The sequence below is a fragment of the Dendrobates tinctorius genome, unplaced genomic scaffold (genome assembly GCF_039654945.1).
Source record: "Dendrobates tinctorius isolate UK_male_01 unplaced genomic scaffold, ASM3965494v1 ptg000054l, whole genome shotgun sequence".
Lineage (NCBI taxonomy): Eukaryota > Metazoa > Chordata > Amphibia > Anura > Dendrobatidae > Dendrobates > Dendrobates tinctorius.
The window spans coordinates 1,793,735-1,810,946 of record NW_027361722.1 but is presented as its reverse complement, the minus strand read 5'-3'; the positions used below and the strand labels follow the sequence as shown (position 1 = coordinate 1,810,946).

At 48.7% G+C, this 17,212-nt stretch overlaps 1 protein-coding gene across 8 annotated transcripts in view; it reads right to left on the bottom strand.

Moving 5' to 3' along the window:
* STXBP5L (syntaxin binding protein 5L) overlaps positions 1-17,212 on the bottom strand; it is a 340,555-nt gene that overhangs the window by 136,640 nt on the left and 186,703 nt on the right. For all 8 annotated transcript variants that reach the window (XM_073576992.1, XM_073576994.1, XM_073576997.1 and 5 more), the window contains exons 13-14: positions 14,799-14,866; positions 12,201-12,241 (exon numbers count right to left, since the gene is read on the bottom strand). In XM_073576992.1, the coding sequence (XP_073433093.1) occupies positions 12,201-12,241; positions 14,799-14,866 (109 nt within the window). The remainder of the gene's footprint in view (positions 1-12,200; positions 12,242-14,798; positions 14,867-17,212) is intronic.

Below are 17,212 nucleotides of genomic sequence, written 5' to 3'. Positions count from 1 at the left end.
AGTTGTATCCACTAGTATCGTGACACCACGGTCCTCAGGCTCTCTGTGGGGACGATTAGCCGAGGCTCAGCCTCCTCTTCCTCCGCTGAGACCAACGAGCGAGAGAGAGCATCCGCACGGACGTTCTTCTCTTCAGACAGATAGTGCAAGGTGAAGCGGAAGCGGGAGAAGAAGAGCGACCACCTAGCTTGTCGAGAGTTCAAGCGCTGGGCCGTTTGCAAATAGACCAGGTTTTTATGGTCAGTGTACACCTAGAAGGGAAACCGGGCTCCCTCCAGGAGATGTCTCCACTCAGAAAAGGCCAGGTTCATGGCCAGCAACTCCCTGTCCCCGATGAAGTAATTCCTCTCCGCCGGTGACGTCTTTGAGAAAAAGAAGCAGGGATGCTTCCGACCTTGAGCATCCTTCTCGAAAAGGACTGCTCCTGCATCGACGGATGATGCATCCACCTCTAGGATAAAGGGTTTATCCACATTGGGATGGTGGAGGATAGGAGCGCCAGCAAAATGGGACTTCAGAGAAGAAAAGGCCGTGGAGACCTGTTCTGACCAAACCTTAGGATTGGCTCCTTTCTTGGTGAGAGCGACCAAAGGAGCTACCAGTGTGGAGAAATGGGGAATGAACTGACGATAATAATTAACGAACCCCAAAAAGCCCTGCACCGCTTTCAAAGAATGGGGCTCCTGCCAGTCCACTACTGCTTGCAATTTGGCAGGATCCATAGCCAACTCCTGGGCCGAGATGATGTAGCCCAGGAACGGCAAGGACTCCTGCTCAAACTGGCATTTCTCCAGCTTGGCGAAGAGAGAATTCGCCCGCAAACGGTCGAAGACCTTGCAGACGTCTCTCCGGTGAGAGGTCAAATCTGGAGAAAAGATGAGAATGTCATCCAGATAGACCACCACCGAGGTGGAAAGCATATCGCGAAAGACGTCATTTACGAAGTCCTGGAAGACAGCGGGCGCATTACAGAGGCTGAAGGGCATGACCAAATACTCGTAGTGGCCATCCCTGGTATTAAAGACTGTCTTCCATTCGTCTCCTTAGCGTATGTGGATCAGGTTGTACGTCCTCCGTAGATCAAATTTCGTCAAGATCCGGGCCCCTCGCAACCTGTCAAACAACTCAGAGATCAATGGAAGAGGGTATTTGTTTTTTACAGTAATGGCGTTGGGGCGCAACTCTCCACTCTTCTTCTGCACGAAGAAGAACCCTGCACCAGCCGGTGACACCGATTTTCTGATAAAACCTCTTGCCAGGTTCTCCCGGATATATTGTGACATAGCCTCCGTCTTGGGGAGAGATAGAGGATACATGCGGCCTCTGGGAGGTTCCGCGCCTGGCAATAGGTCTATGGGGCAATCGTATGGACGGTGCGGCGGAAGCGTCTCCGCAGACTTTTTGGAGAAACCGTCCGCGTACTGCCGGTAGTGTGTACGAAGCGCGGAAAGGTCCGCGGGTACTTCTGTGGAGGCTACTTGGACACTGCCCCTCATGCACCTCCCCTCACAGTCCTTGCTCCAACCCCGTATATTCCCCGAAGACCAATCAATATGAGGGGAATGGTAACGGCGCCAGGGAACTCTGTTGTGAATTCACTTTCTGGCCTACCTCTGGTTGCTGGTGAAGGTAGTGGAGATGGTTGTATTGACAGAGGGGTCGCAAGTTCTCTTTCTGGGCCGATCTAATTAACAGAGGAGTTGTGAGTTCATTTTCCCCTCCGTCACTGAGGCCTGGTGAACTCCCTATTCTAGTGAAAGAAGGTAGTGAGCCTGATTATCAGGCACCTGGGACTAATGAAGACGATTGGCTGAGTGGAGTCACTGACTGGATTTAAGGCAGCCTACGCCCTTTCTGCCCTGCGGGTGATTTCTCTGTGGACTCTTGGACACCAGTCTGATTCCTGCTCTCCTAAAGCTAAGTTTTCTGTTTTGCCTTTTTGCATTTAAGATTTGTTTTGGTTTTTCTTGCTTTTTGGATTCTGCCACTCCCTGCTGGAGTGTGCAGTGTTCCGTTAGCTCTGTCTTCTGAAAGTACCTGAGTGCTGATTTAGTTTTTGAAGCTTAGTTGCTTCAGGGCCATTTTTATATCAGCTTGTTGGCTTTTGTCTCTGATAGGGTTTTGGCAGATTGCAGACAGCAGCCTTCCTATCCGTTCCTATCTAGGTAGTTTTGGGCCCCATCTTTGCTCAGCCTGTCTTTCTGTCTGTGTAAGTGTTTTCATCTTGCTTCACCGTCATTATATGTGGGGGGCTGCCTATTGCTTTGGGGTCTGCTCTGGGGCAGTTAGATTTCCCCTTTCCTTCTTTAGGCCTATGTATCTCTCCGGCTGTGATCGAGGGGTCTAGGTCATCGTAGGAACCCCCCACGGCTACTGCTAGTTGTGTTGACAGGTTCAGGGGTCTGCAATCTGATAGTTGCCAACTGCTCTGGTTTTCTGGACTTAGCTAGCATTTCTGTTTTTGCCTCCTACGGTGACTCAATCATAACAGAATCACCCGCCAATCCGCAGATCCTTGGGTACTCAATAGCAGGAAAGAATTGTGTTTAAAAAAAAAAAAAAAAAGTGTGTATATTCTTTCCTCTATATCTCTGAGGCCGTAGGGGGAATTTTTTTTTCTCTCAATGGAGATAAAGCAAGTGTCTGATCGTGTGGAGCAGCTCGCTGCTGAAGTGCGAGGAATTTCCGCCTATCTTGCTCGTTCACATGCTGTTGAACCAAAGATCCCCACACCTGATGTATTTTTTGGGGATCGATCTAAATTTTTGAGTTTCAAAAATAATTGTAAATTATTTTTTGCTTTGAAGCCTAACTCGTCAGGGAGCTCCACGCAGCAGGTTAAAATTGTCATCTCTTTGCTGCGCGGCGATCCCCAGGATTGGGCGTTTTCTTTGAAACCAGATGACCCTATTCTGACTAATGTGAACGCATTTTTTCAAGCCTTGGGGTTGCTGTACGACGAACCTAATGCTATTGATCAGGCTGAAAAGACCCTGTTAGCATTGAACCAGGGTCGAGAATCTGCAGAGTTGTACTGTCAAAAGTTCCGAAAGTGGGCGGTCCTTACTACCTGGAATGATAGTGCCTTGGCTGCTCTCTTTCGGAAGGGTTTGTCAGAAGCCGTAAAAGATACTATGGTGGGATTTCCTGTTCCCTCTGGTCTGGACGATTCTATGTCTTTAGCCATTCAGGTTGATCGGCGTTTACGTGAACGCAGGATTACACGAGAGGTGTTGCCACCGGTTGAACAGACGTCTGAACCTATGCAATGTGATAGAGTTTTGTCTAAGGCGCAACGCCAGGAATTCAGAAGGCGTAATAAGCTGTGTTTTTTCTGTGGAGATGCCTCACATATTATTTCTGTTTGTCCTAAAAGTGAGAAACGCTTTGCACACACGTTTTCTGTTGGTGGGGTTCAGCCTAAGTTTCTTTTGGCGATTACTCTGATCTGTTCCCTGTCCACCTTTTCCGCCAAGGCTTTTGTGGATTCGGGAGCAGCGCTAAACCTAATGGACTTGGATTTTGCTAAACGTTGTGGATTTCCGTTGACACCTCTGCAGACGCCTATCCCTTTGAGGGGGATTGATGCTACCCCTCTGGCTAAAAATAAACCTCAGTTTTGGACCCAGTTAGTCATGCGGGTCGCCCCAGACCACCAAGAAAATTGCAGATTTTTGGTGTTGCATGGTCTGCATGATGCCGTTGTTCTGGGGTTTCCCTGGTTGCAGATTCAAAATCCAGTTTTGGATTGGAAGTCTGTGTCTGTGGTGAGTTGGGGTTGCCGGTGTACCTTTAGTGAGGCTCCGGTTTTTTCCACCTCTCCTCAGTCGCATGAGGTTCCTGACTATTTGGCGGACTTCTATGATGTATTTAGTGAGAATGAGTCTGCGTCCTTGCCTCCTCATAGGAGTTATGACTGTGCAATTGAACTAAGCCCGGGGTGTAAAGTTCCTAAGGATCGGCTCTTCAATTTATCTGTACCCGAGCATGAGGCTATGCGGTCCTATATTAAGGAGGCGTTGGAGAAGGGTCATATTAGACCATCCTCTTCACCCTTAGGTGCCGGGTTTTTTTTTGTGGCCAAGAAGGATGGTTCTTTAAGGCCTTGTATTGATTATCGTGCCCTCAATAAAATTACTATTAAATATCAGTATCCGTTACCCCTGATTTCGGATCTATTCTCTAGAGTCAGAGGTGCTTGCTGGTTTACCAAGCTTGACCTCAGGGGGGCGTATAATCTTATCCGCATTAAGTAGGGGGATGAATGGAAGACGGCGTTTAATACTCCGGAGGGACATTTTGAGTACCTGGTGATGCCTTTTGGGCTCACTAATGCCCCTTCTGTCTTCCAGTGCTTCATGAACGATATTTTCCGAGACTTTGTTGATAAATTTTTGATTATCTATCTGGACGATATTTTGATCTTCTCCAAGGATTGGGATGCTCATGTGGAACATATTCGGACTGTGTTCTGGATCTTGAGAGAGAATTCTCTGTATGTCAAGGGATCAAAATGCCTTTTTGGAGTACAGAGGATTTCCTTTTTGGGATTTATTTTGTCTCCGTCAACTATTGAAATGGACCCGGCCAAGGTACAGGCCATTTATGATTGGGTTCAGCCCACTTCTTTGAAGGCCCTCCAGAAGTTTTTGGGTTTTGCTAATTTTTATTGGAAATTTATAGCAAAATTTTCTAGTATTGCCAAACCATTGACTGACCTGACCAGGAAGGGTGCGGATGTGTTGAATTGGTCTCCGGAGGCGGTTGCTTCCTTTCAGGAGCTGAAGCGTAGATTTACCTCCGCCCCGGTTCTGCGGCAACCTGATGTCTCACTCCCTTTTCAGGTAGAGGTGGATGCTTCTGAGATTGGTGCAGGAGCAGTGTTGTCCCAAAAGGATCCGGTAACATCTAAAATGAATCCCTGTGCTTTCTTTTCCCGAAAGTTCTCTTCATCTGAACGTAACTATGATGTGGGGAATCGAGAACTGTTGGCCATGAAATGGGCCTTTGAGGAGTGGAGACATTGGTTGGAGGGAGCTAAACATCAAGTTGTGGTCCTCACTGACCACAAAAACTTGATTTACCTAGAGTCGGCTAAACGCTTGAACCCTAGACAGGCTAGGTGGGCCTTGTTTTTTACACGTTTTGATTTTGTGGTTTCTTTTCTTCCTGGAACTAAGAATGTCAAGGCAGACGCCCTCTCTAGGAGTTTCTTTGCTGATTCTCCTGTGGTGACCAAGCCTGCTACCATCTTAGGCGAAGGGGTAGTTCTTTCTGCCATCTCGCCCGATTTGAGACTTGCTCTGCAAGAGTTCCAGGAGGACAAACCTGAGCGTTGCCCCAGTGGAAAGTTGTATGTTCCTGACCAGTGGAAGAAGAGAGTGATGTCTGAAGTTCATTGCTCTGCATTGGCTGGTCATCCAGGTATTTTTGGTACTAGAGATCTGGTGAGTCGCTCTTTTTGGTGGCCCACCTTGTCTCATGATGTCAGGAATTTTGTGCAGTCCTGTGGGACTTGCTCCCGGTCTAAATCTTGTTCTCGCTCTAGTGGATTGTTGATGCCTTTGCCTGTCCCGAGAGGCCATGGACCCATATTTCAATTGATTTAATCTCTGATATGCCGGTCTCTCAAAGAATGACTGTTATTTGGGTGATTTGTGATAGGTTCTCTAAGATGGTTCATCTTGTACCACTCCCTAAGTTGCCATCTTCCTCTGAGTTGGTGCCCCTGTTTTTGCAACAGGTGGTTCGCTTACACGGGATTCCTGAGAACATTGTATCTGACAGAGGAGTTCAGTTTGTGTCTAGATTTTGGAGGACTTTCTGTTCCAAGCTGGGAATTCAGCTGTCCTTCTCCTCTGCTTTTCACCCTCAGACCAATGGGCAGACAGAGAACAAACCAGACCTTGGAGTCGTATTTGAGATGTTTTATTTCCGCTGATCAGGATGATTGGGTTTCATTTTTGCCCTTGGCCGAATTTGCTTTAAATAATAGAGCTAGTTCTGCCACTTTGATGTCACCTTTTTTTTGTAACTTTGGGTTTCATCCTCGATTTTCTTCAGGGCAGGTGGAGCCTTCTGCCTGCCCAGGTGTTGACACTGTGGTGGAGCATACCTACGATGATTCTAGACGCCTCGACAGCCGGAGAACTAAATAAGCCTAAAGCAAGAAAGGGGAAATCTAAACTGCCACAGAGCAGACCCCAAAGGAATAGATAGCCCCCAAACATATATTGTCGGTGAGACAAGATGAAAAAACAAACGCAGGTAGGAAAATAGGCTGAGCAAACGATGGGGCCCAAGCTAACTAGACAAGACAGGAAAGGAAAGACACTGTCTGCAATCACTCGAAAAACCCTGAAAAAAATGCCCAACACGTCTGATAGAAAAAATACTGAAGTCACTAGACTTCGCCCACTATATCAGCACTATGGTATATTCTGAAAACAGAGCAAAGAGAGGCCACTCTATTAAGGGAAAAATCAAACGGGCACAAACAGTAACATACGGATGGAAATTCAGCACAGCCCCAGCCGGAGCTGGCTGACCACACAAAACTGAAATAGACAAAACCAAATCAAATGTGAACAATAGCAAAAGAACACTTAGCTTGAGCATGCAGGGACTGAGCTGGAAACTAAGACCTCAGGCGGCAGGAAAAAATCACCAGCAGGGATAGAGGGAGTCAGCTGTCTTAAATCCAGTCAGAAACTCCCAATGTCCAATCGTCCTCCTCATTATCAGGTGGCAGGCCGCTGTGTTATGATTGAGTAACCGTAGGAGGCAAAAACAGAAATGCTAGCTAAGTCCAGAAAACCAGAGCAGTTGGCAACTATCAGATTGCAGACCCCTGAACCTATCAACACAACTAGCAGTAGCCGTGGGGGGTTCCTACGATGACCTAGACCCCTCGATCCCAGCCGGAGAGATACATAGGCCTAAAGAAGGAAAGGGGAAATCTAACTGCCCCAGAGCAGACCCCAAAGCAATAGGCAGCCCCCCACATATAATGACGGTGAAGCAAGATGAAAACACTTACACAGACAGAAAGACAGGCTGAGCAAAGACGGGGCCCAAAACTACCTAGATAGGAACGGATAGGAAGGCTGCTGTCTGCAATCTGCCAAAACCCTATCAGAGACAAAAGCCAACAAGCTGATATAAAAATGGCCCTGAAGCAACTAAGCTTCAAAAACTAAATCAGCACTCAGGTACTTTCAGAAGACAGAGCTAACGGAACACTGCACACTCCAGCAGGGAGTGGCAGAATCCAAAAAGCAAGAAAAACCAAAACAAATCTTAAATGCAAAAAGGCAAAACAGAAAACTTAGCTTTAGGAGAGCAGGAATCAGACTGGTGTCCAAGAGTCCACAGAGAAATCACCCGCAGGGCAGAAAGGGCGTAGGCTGCCTTAAATCCAGTCAGTGACTCCACTCAGCCAATCGTCTTCATTAGTCCCAGGTGCCTGATAATCAGGCTCACTACCTTCTTTCACTAGAATAGGGAGTTCACCAGGCCTCAATGACGGAGGGGAAAATGAACTCACAACAGTACCCCCCCCCCTTGAGGAGGGGTCACCGAACCCTCAACAACGCTACCAGGGCGATCAGGGTGAGCCCGATGAAAGGCACGCACCAATCTTTTGGCATGAATATCAGAGGCAGAGACCCAGGAATGGGCAGACTGAGAGAACAAACCAGACTTTGGAGTCCTATTTGAGATGTTTTATATCTGCTGATCAGGATGACTGGGTCTCATTTTTGCCCTTGGCCGAATTCGAGCTAAACAATAGAGCTAGTTCTGCCACTTTGATGTCGCCATTTTTCTGTAACTTTGGGTTTCATCCTCGATTTTCTTCAGGGCAAGTGGAATCTTCGACCTGCCCAAGTGTGAACACTGTGGTAGAGAGAATGCAGCAGATTTGGGACCAAGTGGTGGATAAGTTGTCACTCTCTCAGGAAAAAGTCCAACGGTTTTCCAACCAGCATAGGACCATTGGTCCCCGGTTTAAAGTGGGTGATATGGTTTGGTTGTCGTCAAAGAATATTCCCATGAAGGTTGCGTCTCCAAAGTTCAAGCCAAGATTCATTGGACCTTATAAGATTTTGGAGATTCTTAATCCTGTTTCTTTTCGATTGGCTCTTCCAGTTACGTTTAAGATCTATAACGTGTTTCATAAATCTCTGTTGAAGAGGTTTGTGGAGCCAGTAGTTCCTATGGCGGCACCTCCTGACCCTCTATTGGTTAAAGGCAATGTGGAATATGAGGTAGAGAAAATTTTGAATTCTTGTTTGGCTAGACGGAGACTCTAGTACTTGGTCAAATGGAAGGGTTATGGTCAGGAGGATAATTCCTGGGTCTCTGCTTCTGACATTCATGCCGATAGATTGGTTCGAGCTATTCACCGGGCCCATCCTGATCGGCCTGGTGGCGTGGATGAGGGTTCGGTGACCCCTCCTCAAGGGGGGGTACTGTTGTGAATTCACTTTCCGGCCTTCCTCTGGTTGTTGGTGAAGGTAGTGGAGATGGTTGTATTGACAGAGGGGTCGCAAGTTTTCTTTCCGGGCTCCCTCTGGTGGTTACAGGAGGTAATGGAGCTGATCTAATTAACAGAGGCCTGCCACCTGATAATGAGGAGGACGATTGGACATTGGGAGTTTCTGACTGGATTTAAGAAAGTCAACTCCCTCTATCCCTGCTGGTGATTTTTTCCTGCCTCCTGAGGTCTTAGTTTCCAGCTCAGCCACTGCATGCTCAAGCTAAGTGTTCTTTTGCTATTGTTCACATTTGATCTGGTTTTGTCTATTTCAGTTTTGTGTGGTCAGCCAGCCCCGGCTGGGGCTGTGCTGAATTTCCATCCGTATGTTACTGTTTGTGCCAGTTTGTTTTTGTCCCTTATTAGATTGGCCTCTTTTTGCTCTGTTTTCAGAATATACCAGAGTGCTGATATAGTGGGCGAAGTCTAGTGACTTCAGTATTTTTTTCTATTAGACGTGTTGGGCATTTTTTGTAGGTTTTTTTGCGTGATTTCAGACAGTGTCTTTCCTTTCCTGTCCTGTCTAGTTAGTTTGGGCCCCATCGTTTGCTCAGCCTATTTTCCTACCTGCGTTTCTGTTTTCATCTTGTCTCACCGACAATATATGTTTGGGGGCTATCTATTCCTTTGGGGTCTGCTCTGGGGCAGTTTAGATTTCCCCTTTCTTGCTTTAGGCTTATTTAGTTCTCCGGCTGTGTCGAGGCGTCTAGAATCATCGTAGGTACGCTCCACAGCTACTGCTACTTGTGTGGATAGGATCGGGGGACTGCAATCCGCTTAGTTACCAACCTCTCTGGTTTTCTGTGGCTTAGCTTGGTCTTGCTTTCCTCCTCAGTGACCCAATCATAACAGAACTTTGAGAAGCACCTGGTTGATGCCATCTGGCAAAATGAACAGGGACTAGGTCTCGTGGTGAGATAGAAAGACCAAAAGGTGCTCTCTGGTGGGTGACCTGAGATGGTAAAGGTGCACCATTAACCACCTTGATGGTCATGGGATGGGGCAGTAGCACCAGCGGGATGGCGTGCTTTTGGGCGAAGGACGAAGACATGAAATTTCCTTCTGCCCCGGAGTCCACCGTGACCTCTACCTCCCAGGTGGAAGCACCGCTATCTAATGTTCCTTGGAATACCGGTTTGGGAAAAAAGTGTTTCATATCAGACAGACCCCCTCCTACGACCATGTGGCGTGATCGTTTTTTCGACCGCTGTGGACACGAGTTAGCCGCGTGGCCAAACTGCCGGCACTGATAACAGCGTGCGGAGTTTCGCACCGGACACGGCGTAGAGCCAGTGCGAGACACCTCCGTGGGTTCAAGAGGTATAGAGAAGGCAGGAGCCAACCTAACCCTCTGTCTGGATTGAGCTCGCTCCAACCCGCACTCAATATAACAGAGATCAATGCGGGTGGAGATAGTAGTCAACTCCTCCAGAGTTACGGGAACCTCCCGGGTAGCTAGAACATCTTTGACATGCTCCGCCAAACCCCTCCAGGACACAGGGACGAGCGCCTTATCAGGCCACTCTAACTCGGAAGCCAGTGTCCGAAAACAAACAGCGTAGTGGCTGACCGAGAGGGAGCCCTGTGTTAAAGCTAATAGCTGGAGAGAGGTGTCGTGAGTGACCCGTGGTCCCAAAAAGACCTGTTTTAGAGAGGTTAGGAACTGAGCAGCGCTCAGAACCACAGGATCACCACACTCCCAGAGCGGCGTGGCCCATTCTAACGCCCTGCCCGACAAGAGGGAGATGATAAACCCCACCTTAGCCCTCTCTGTAGGGAATCGCGTGTCCAGTAACTCAAGCTGGATAGAGCACTGGCTCACGAAACCCCTGCAGGCGGCGCTGTAACCAGAAAATTTATCGGGCAACGGGAGGCGGGACATTGTCGGCACAAACGTGGGTGTGGGCACATGCGAGACAGCCTCTGCGACTGCTTGGGCAGCTGCCACTGTAGCATTCGCAGCTGAGGTGGAGCTCTCAATAACCGCCAACCTTCTCTCCAGCCGCCAATGTACTGCCGAAGCTTTTGCAGGTCCGCCATTACTAGCCAGACCCTGGCGCTAGTATAATGTTAGGGACGGCGGAACGCACTAAATATTAAATAATAGAAAGTGCGTTCGCCGCCCGGGGTCCACCGTGCAGTAGGCGTTAAAACTGCTGCTAGACAATGGCAGACGCGCTATATGGCGGTATAGCACACGCGGGTTATACGTCACCCGATGTGCGCTGGGCGTACTCTGTTGATTCACAGAGTCGCCTAAGGCATGAACATAAATGTCGAGCCTGTTGACCTCACAGGACTCAGCGAAGTGCACGCACGGTATGTGGTCACAGGACTAAGCCCAAGACTCAGGGCGATGTCCGTCTAGACCTACCGTGCGTGCGGCGTCGCTACCGTGGACGCCAACTACTGCTGCTACAGCTGCGCGGCGACTGTCCCAGCCGCAATACGACAGTGCCCAAGAGGGGTGCACCGTCGGACGCTAGCAATGTGGAGGATGTGCCGTGTGGCCAGTAACTTGCCACTGACTGGCGCTGACTCTATAACTAGATCCCTAATCGCACTCGTAATATCAGAGGGAGGGGAATCTTAATGAGTCATTCGCAGTCCATACATCCATCACCATTCACACAGTAGCAATTAGAGTCTATACTATCGCATGGCTGAGCGGTCATGCGGGCCTTTTATAGGCATGCACTTCCGGGACCTTCCAGATCTCTGAGATGGACCAATCAGATCAGGAGAAGGACCTGAGCATGTGACTCCCGATCTCCAATGGGAGATCGTCTCGTGAGCATGCCCAGTAGCGCGACGAGAGGACTTAGCCTCTGGAGTGGCTTGCTGCAGGACAGCCTCTGCGCAGCTATTGCTGACCCAGAGGTGGCAGCAATAACCAGTCCTACAGAGCTGGTCTGAGCAGAGCGCCTGGGATGCCGAGATTGCTGTGCAGGCTCCTGAGCGGTCGGTGGAGAATGGGAGACCACTGGATGCAAGGCTCTGAATTCACGCTGTGCAGCTGCAGGAACTCAACACCTAACTACAATCCTAACCCTAGCTCTAACCCCAACTATTACCCTAGCCCCAAACCTAACCATAATAGAAAAATGGAAATAATTTTTTTTTTATTTTATTATTTTTTACCTAACTAAAGTGGCGATAAAGGGGGGTTTATTTACAATTTTTCTATTTCGATCACTGTGATAGGGTCTGTCACAGGGATCAAAATAAACCAATAGCAAACATTTCCATTTTCTTCCCAGAAGAAGACGCCGTTGGCCGGGAGACATCACGGGGGATACACTGGGGTCGGTAAAAACTGTCCCAAATCGTGTTTTTTGGAGTCTCAGCTACACCTAGTAGCCGAGACCTTGGAGAATTTCCGATGCTGGGGGGAGCTATTCACTTATTTCTCATTGCCGTTAAAAAGCGGCGCTGAGGATTAAGTACCCTTAACTGTCACCGTTAAAAGGCGCATCGGCAGTCATTAAGGGGTTAATCCTGTGACTTAAATAAAGCTGTGGCCACTTTAACAACCAAAATAATGTGTTTTATGTATTTATTCCAGTGTGTAGATTTACTGTAGGTATGGTTGTTTTAAGATGGAATGGGGTCCGTCCCATATCCAAAAGTCATGATCAGGCAGTACGGAAGGCCTGGTACTTACTGGCAGAGGCGTCCCAGAATTTCACAGAACCGTCAGCGTGACTGCGAACATAAAGGAGACATAGGTAAGAGCTCAGGTGCAGGCGTCATCACGGAGGGTAATAGAAATTATAACAATAATTCCCACAATAGAAAGTAGAAAGGCCACAATCAGGAGTGTAACCGCAGAGCGGCCGGCACCACAAGACCAACTATCATGGAAAACATCTCTGCTGCTTTCAGGAAATGGAATATTCTTACATCCAGAAACTGAAAAGTGAGGGCAAACTTCTCATCAGTGAGTGTTTGTTACAATGTATCCTGTTTACACAGCCCCAGGATCAGCTGCTAGACAGACACATATACCTGCACTGACACAGAGCACTGGACACAATGGTCACAAACTCTCAGCTGTGACAAGTATCACATACCTTCCTGGCCGCACATGATGCTCCATGTCAGAGAAAATCAACTAGGATTATAAATGTAAATGAGGCTCAAACACTTCATCCTTACCAAGAGAGGAGTGCAGCTCAGGAGGCAGAGCTCCCGTCGTAGCGCACACAGAGGAGTATGGATTCAGCAGAAAGCACAGGCTTCATAGCTGTGTGCTCCTATCTCCTGAGCTGCTCACCTCTCAGGGGTATGGATGGAACTATCTGAGCAATAGGTGGGAGTATCAAGACCTGGACCTTTGCTGGAATTGCCCTGTGCTCAGTGCACTTGCTCGAATCAGCCCACGCTCAGTGCACTTGCAGGAATCGGCCCATGCTCAGTTCACTTGCTGGAATCGGCCTGTGCTCAGTGCACTCGCTGGAATTTGCCCACGCTCAGTGCACTTGCAGGGATCGGCCCATGCTCAGTGCACCTGCATGAAGCGGCCTGTAATCAGTGCACTTGCTGGAATTGGCCCACGCTCAGTGCACTTGCTGGAATCCGCCCATGCTCAGTGCATTTGCAGTAATCGGTCAGTGCTCAGTGCCCTTGCAGGAATCGGCCCGCGCTCATTGCTCTTGCAGGAATCGGCATGTGCTCAGTGCACTTGCATGAAGCGGCCTGTGCTCAGTGCACTTGCTGGAATTGGCCCACGCTCAGTGCACTTGCTGGAATCCGCCCATGCTCAGTGCATTTCCAGTAATCGGTCACTGCTCAGTGCCCTTGCAGGAATCGGTCTGTGCTCAGTGCACTTGTAGGAAGCGGCCCGTACTCAGTGCACTTGCAGGAATTGGCCCGTGCTCAGTGCCCTTGCAGGAAGTGGCCCGTGCTCAGTGTACTTGCAAGAATCGGCCCGTGCTCAGTGTACTTGCAGGTATCGGCCTATGCTCACTGCCCTTGCAGGAATCGGCCTGTGCTCAGTGCACTTGTAGGAAGCGGCCCGTACTCCGTGCACTTGCAGGAATCGGCCTGTGCTCAGTGCCCTTGCAGGAAGCGGCCCGTACTCAGTGCACTTGCAAGAATCGGCCCGTGCTCAGTGTACTTGCAGGTATCGGCCTGTGCTCAGTGCCCTTGCAGGAATCGGCCTGTGCTCAGTGCACTTGTAGGAAGCGGCCCGTACTCCGTGCACTTGCAGGAATTGGCCTGTGCTCAGTGCCCTTGCAGGAAGCGGCCCGTACTCAGTGCACTTGCAAGAATCGGCCCGTGCTCAGTGTACTTGCAGGAATCGGCCTGTGCTCAGTGCACTTGTAGGAAGCGGCCCGTACTCCGTGCACTTGCAGGAATTGGCCTGTGCTCAGTGCCCTTGAAGGAAGTGGCCCGTGCTCAGTGTACTTGCAAGAATCGGCCCGTGCTCAGTGCACTTGCAGGAATCGGCCTGTGCTCAGTGCACTTGTAGGAAGCGGCCTGTGCTCAGTGCACTTGTAGGAAGCGGCCCGTGCTCAGTGCCCTTGCAGGAATCGGCCCGTGCTTGGTGCATTTGTCAATTTGCTCAGCGATGGAATATCTGGAATATCCAAGTGCAGCCAGGATGGTATGTACAGTAAAGAAACCTATTTCACCATCCAACCCAGCAATGTAATTAGATTGGTGACTACGGTTATGTTCATATCACGTTTCAGCCTATGTTCAGTGGCTCCTTCAAGGCTTACGGCTGAACTCCCACAAAATGGGATTTGATTGTATGTGCCGATGGGATAAACATAGGGCAAAATGCAATGTGAACATCTGAACATAGCCTAAACATTTCTATAAGTGGGGACAGATTTTTAACCTCTTGATCTATATAAAATGTTCCTGTACATTGAGCGTAAGTAGGGATCATAAAAAAAGATTGAAATACAAAGACTATTACAAAGCTACGAACTTTTCCAGCTGCAATATTTGGGCAGATTTACAGCTCCCAAGTAATCCTCATTACAACCAGATACACAGCGTGCCACATCTACTGATCTACTGGAGCTGTTAATGGCAGAAACATGACAATCTACTGAGCTACTGGTGTGAAAGGACAGCGCAGACTCCAGGGCGAGGGCTTCATAACAAGCCTCATTAGGTAATGGCTGAGGAAGCTCCTTTATGAAGGCGAAACCTGCGCACATGGCGGCTCCCAACCATCAGAAGTATACTTTGGTATTTCTCACATTTATAGCCCCTCCCCCCCTCCCCCAGTGGATCAAGGTCTTACCCTGTCACAATGATTTCGGGGTATGCAGTGGTTCCAAGGTTCCATATGCCGCCTGTTATCGGCCATTCCTGCACAAAACATCAGATATTTATGAGATCAATGAAGAAAAGGAGAAAACGGAGTTATATGTTTCAAGTAATTTAGAAAATTTTATTGATTCTCAAACATTTTAAAAGTATTAAAAAAGAGGTACAAAAAGACAGACAAAGCGTGACACCCATCCTTCACAAAGGATCAAGGTCATATACGGTATATCTTTACAAGACGGAGAGGAATTGCTCCCCTCGCACAAATTCCCAAGAAGCGTCCACATACAATAACTGTCTTCCACAGGTCAAGAGTAGATACTCAATGTCTGATCTATGGTGGACGCACCGTAGTCATTGCCCAGAGGTGCAAGGAGAAAACCTTTCAAATGCATAATTTAAATAAATTATCAAAGTGAATGCATTAATAAAGAAAAGCATCTTACTCACACTCACAGAGAGGAGGATCAGGTAGTCACAAAAATGGATATTATTAACCCCAACGCGCGTTTCGCGTATTTACTCCATGTCGCTATGATGTGGTGTCGTGTGGTGGTGTTGTGTGATGTGGTGTTACCTGACAGGTCCTTTTTGCAGCCAGGGTAACAGGTCACATGGAAAGTCGTTTGATTGCCCATTAGTCAGTGATCCAACCATCAGATTCCCCAATGTGCATGAGCGGGAACGTGGCCGCTGCTATAGCTCCCGGTCAGGTGCACAGGACACTTAGATGCCGGGAGACGCGGTTAGCGGGGGCGCGTGCGCACAGTAGTCATTCACAGGACTCGCCAACCTAATAATGATAGAGGCGAGTGGACCCCTTTACATACAACTTCTAATTTATACCACAAAGGGATCAATCCATTGGGAATTTGCATCAGGGGAGCAATTATTTACACTTGTAAAGATATATATGACCTTGATCTATTGTGAAGGATGGGTGGCACGCTTTGTCTTTTTCTACCTCTTTTTTAATACTTTTTAAAAATGTTTGAGAATCAATAACCATTTCTAAACTGCTTGAACCATACACCCCGTTTTCTCCTTTTCTTCGTGCTCTTTTGCAGTGGCATCTTTCTTTCTGAACAGTTACATCCGAGAGGTTTTCCTTGTTACAACTAACTATGCGACTAGGTTTTTTGTTAATTTATCAGACCAATAACTGGCACCACACCCCAGCGCCACAGCTCTGTCTTCTCTGCACATCTGCACCTTCAGCTCCATCTCCCCATTACACGTCTGCATCTTGATCTCTAACCAAAATGCACTGCACATCTCATCCTCCCTCATCACACTGCACATCTCCATCTCCTCCTCCCTCATCACACTGCACATCTCCATCTCCTCCTCCCTCATCACACTGCACATCTCCATCTCCTCCTCCCTCATCACACTGCACATCTCCTCCTCCCTCATCACACCGCACATCTCCACCTCTCATCACACTGAACATCTCCTCCCTCATTACACTGCACATCTACATCTCCTCCCTCATTACACTGCACATCTACATCTCCTCCCTCATCACACTGCACATCTCCATCTCCTCCCTCATCACACTGCACATCTCCATCTCCACCTCCTCTCATCACACTGCACATCTCCATCTCCTCCTCCCTCATCACACTGCACATCTCCATCTCCTCCTCCCTCATCACACTGCACATCTCCATCTCCTCCTCCCTCATCACACTGCACATCTCCTCCTCCCTCATCACACTGCACATCTCCTCCTCCCTCATCACACTGCACATCTCCACCTCTCATCACACTGAACATCTCCATCTCCTCCCTCATTACACTGCACATCTACATCTCCTCCCTCATTACACTGCACATCTACATCTCCTCCCTCATCACACTGCACATCTCCATCTCCTCCCTCATCACACTGCACATCTCCATCTCCACCTCCTCTCATCACACTGCACATCTCCATCTCCTCCTCCCTCATCACACTGCACATCTCCATCTCCTCCTCCCTCATGGCACTGCACATCTCCTCCTCCCTCATCACACTGCACAGCTCCATCTCCTCCTCCCTCATCACACTGCACATCTCCATCTCCTCCTCCCTCATCACACTGCACATCTCCTCCTCCCTCATCACACTGCACATCTCCTCCTCCCTCATCACACTGCACATCTCCACCTCTCATTACACTGCACATCTCCATCTCCTCCCTCATTACACTGCACATCTACATCTCCTCCCTCATTACACTGCACATCTACATCTCCTCCCTCATCACACTGCACATCTCCATCTCCTCCCTCATCACACTGCACATCTCCATCTCCACCTCCTCTCATCACACTGCACATCTCCATCTCCACCTCCTCTCATCACACTGCACATCTCCATCTCCTCCTCCCTCATCACACTGC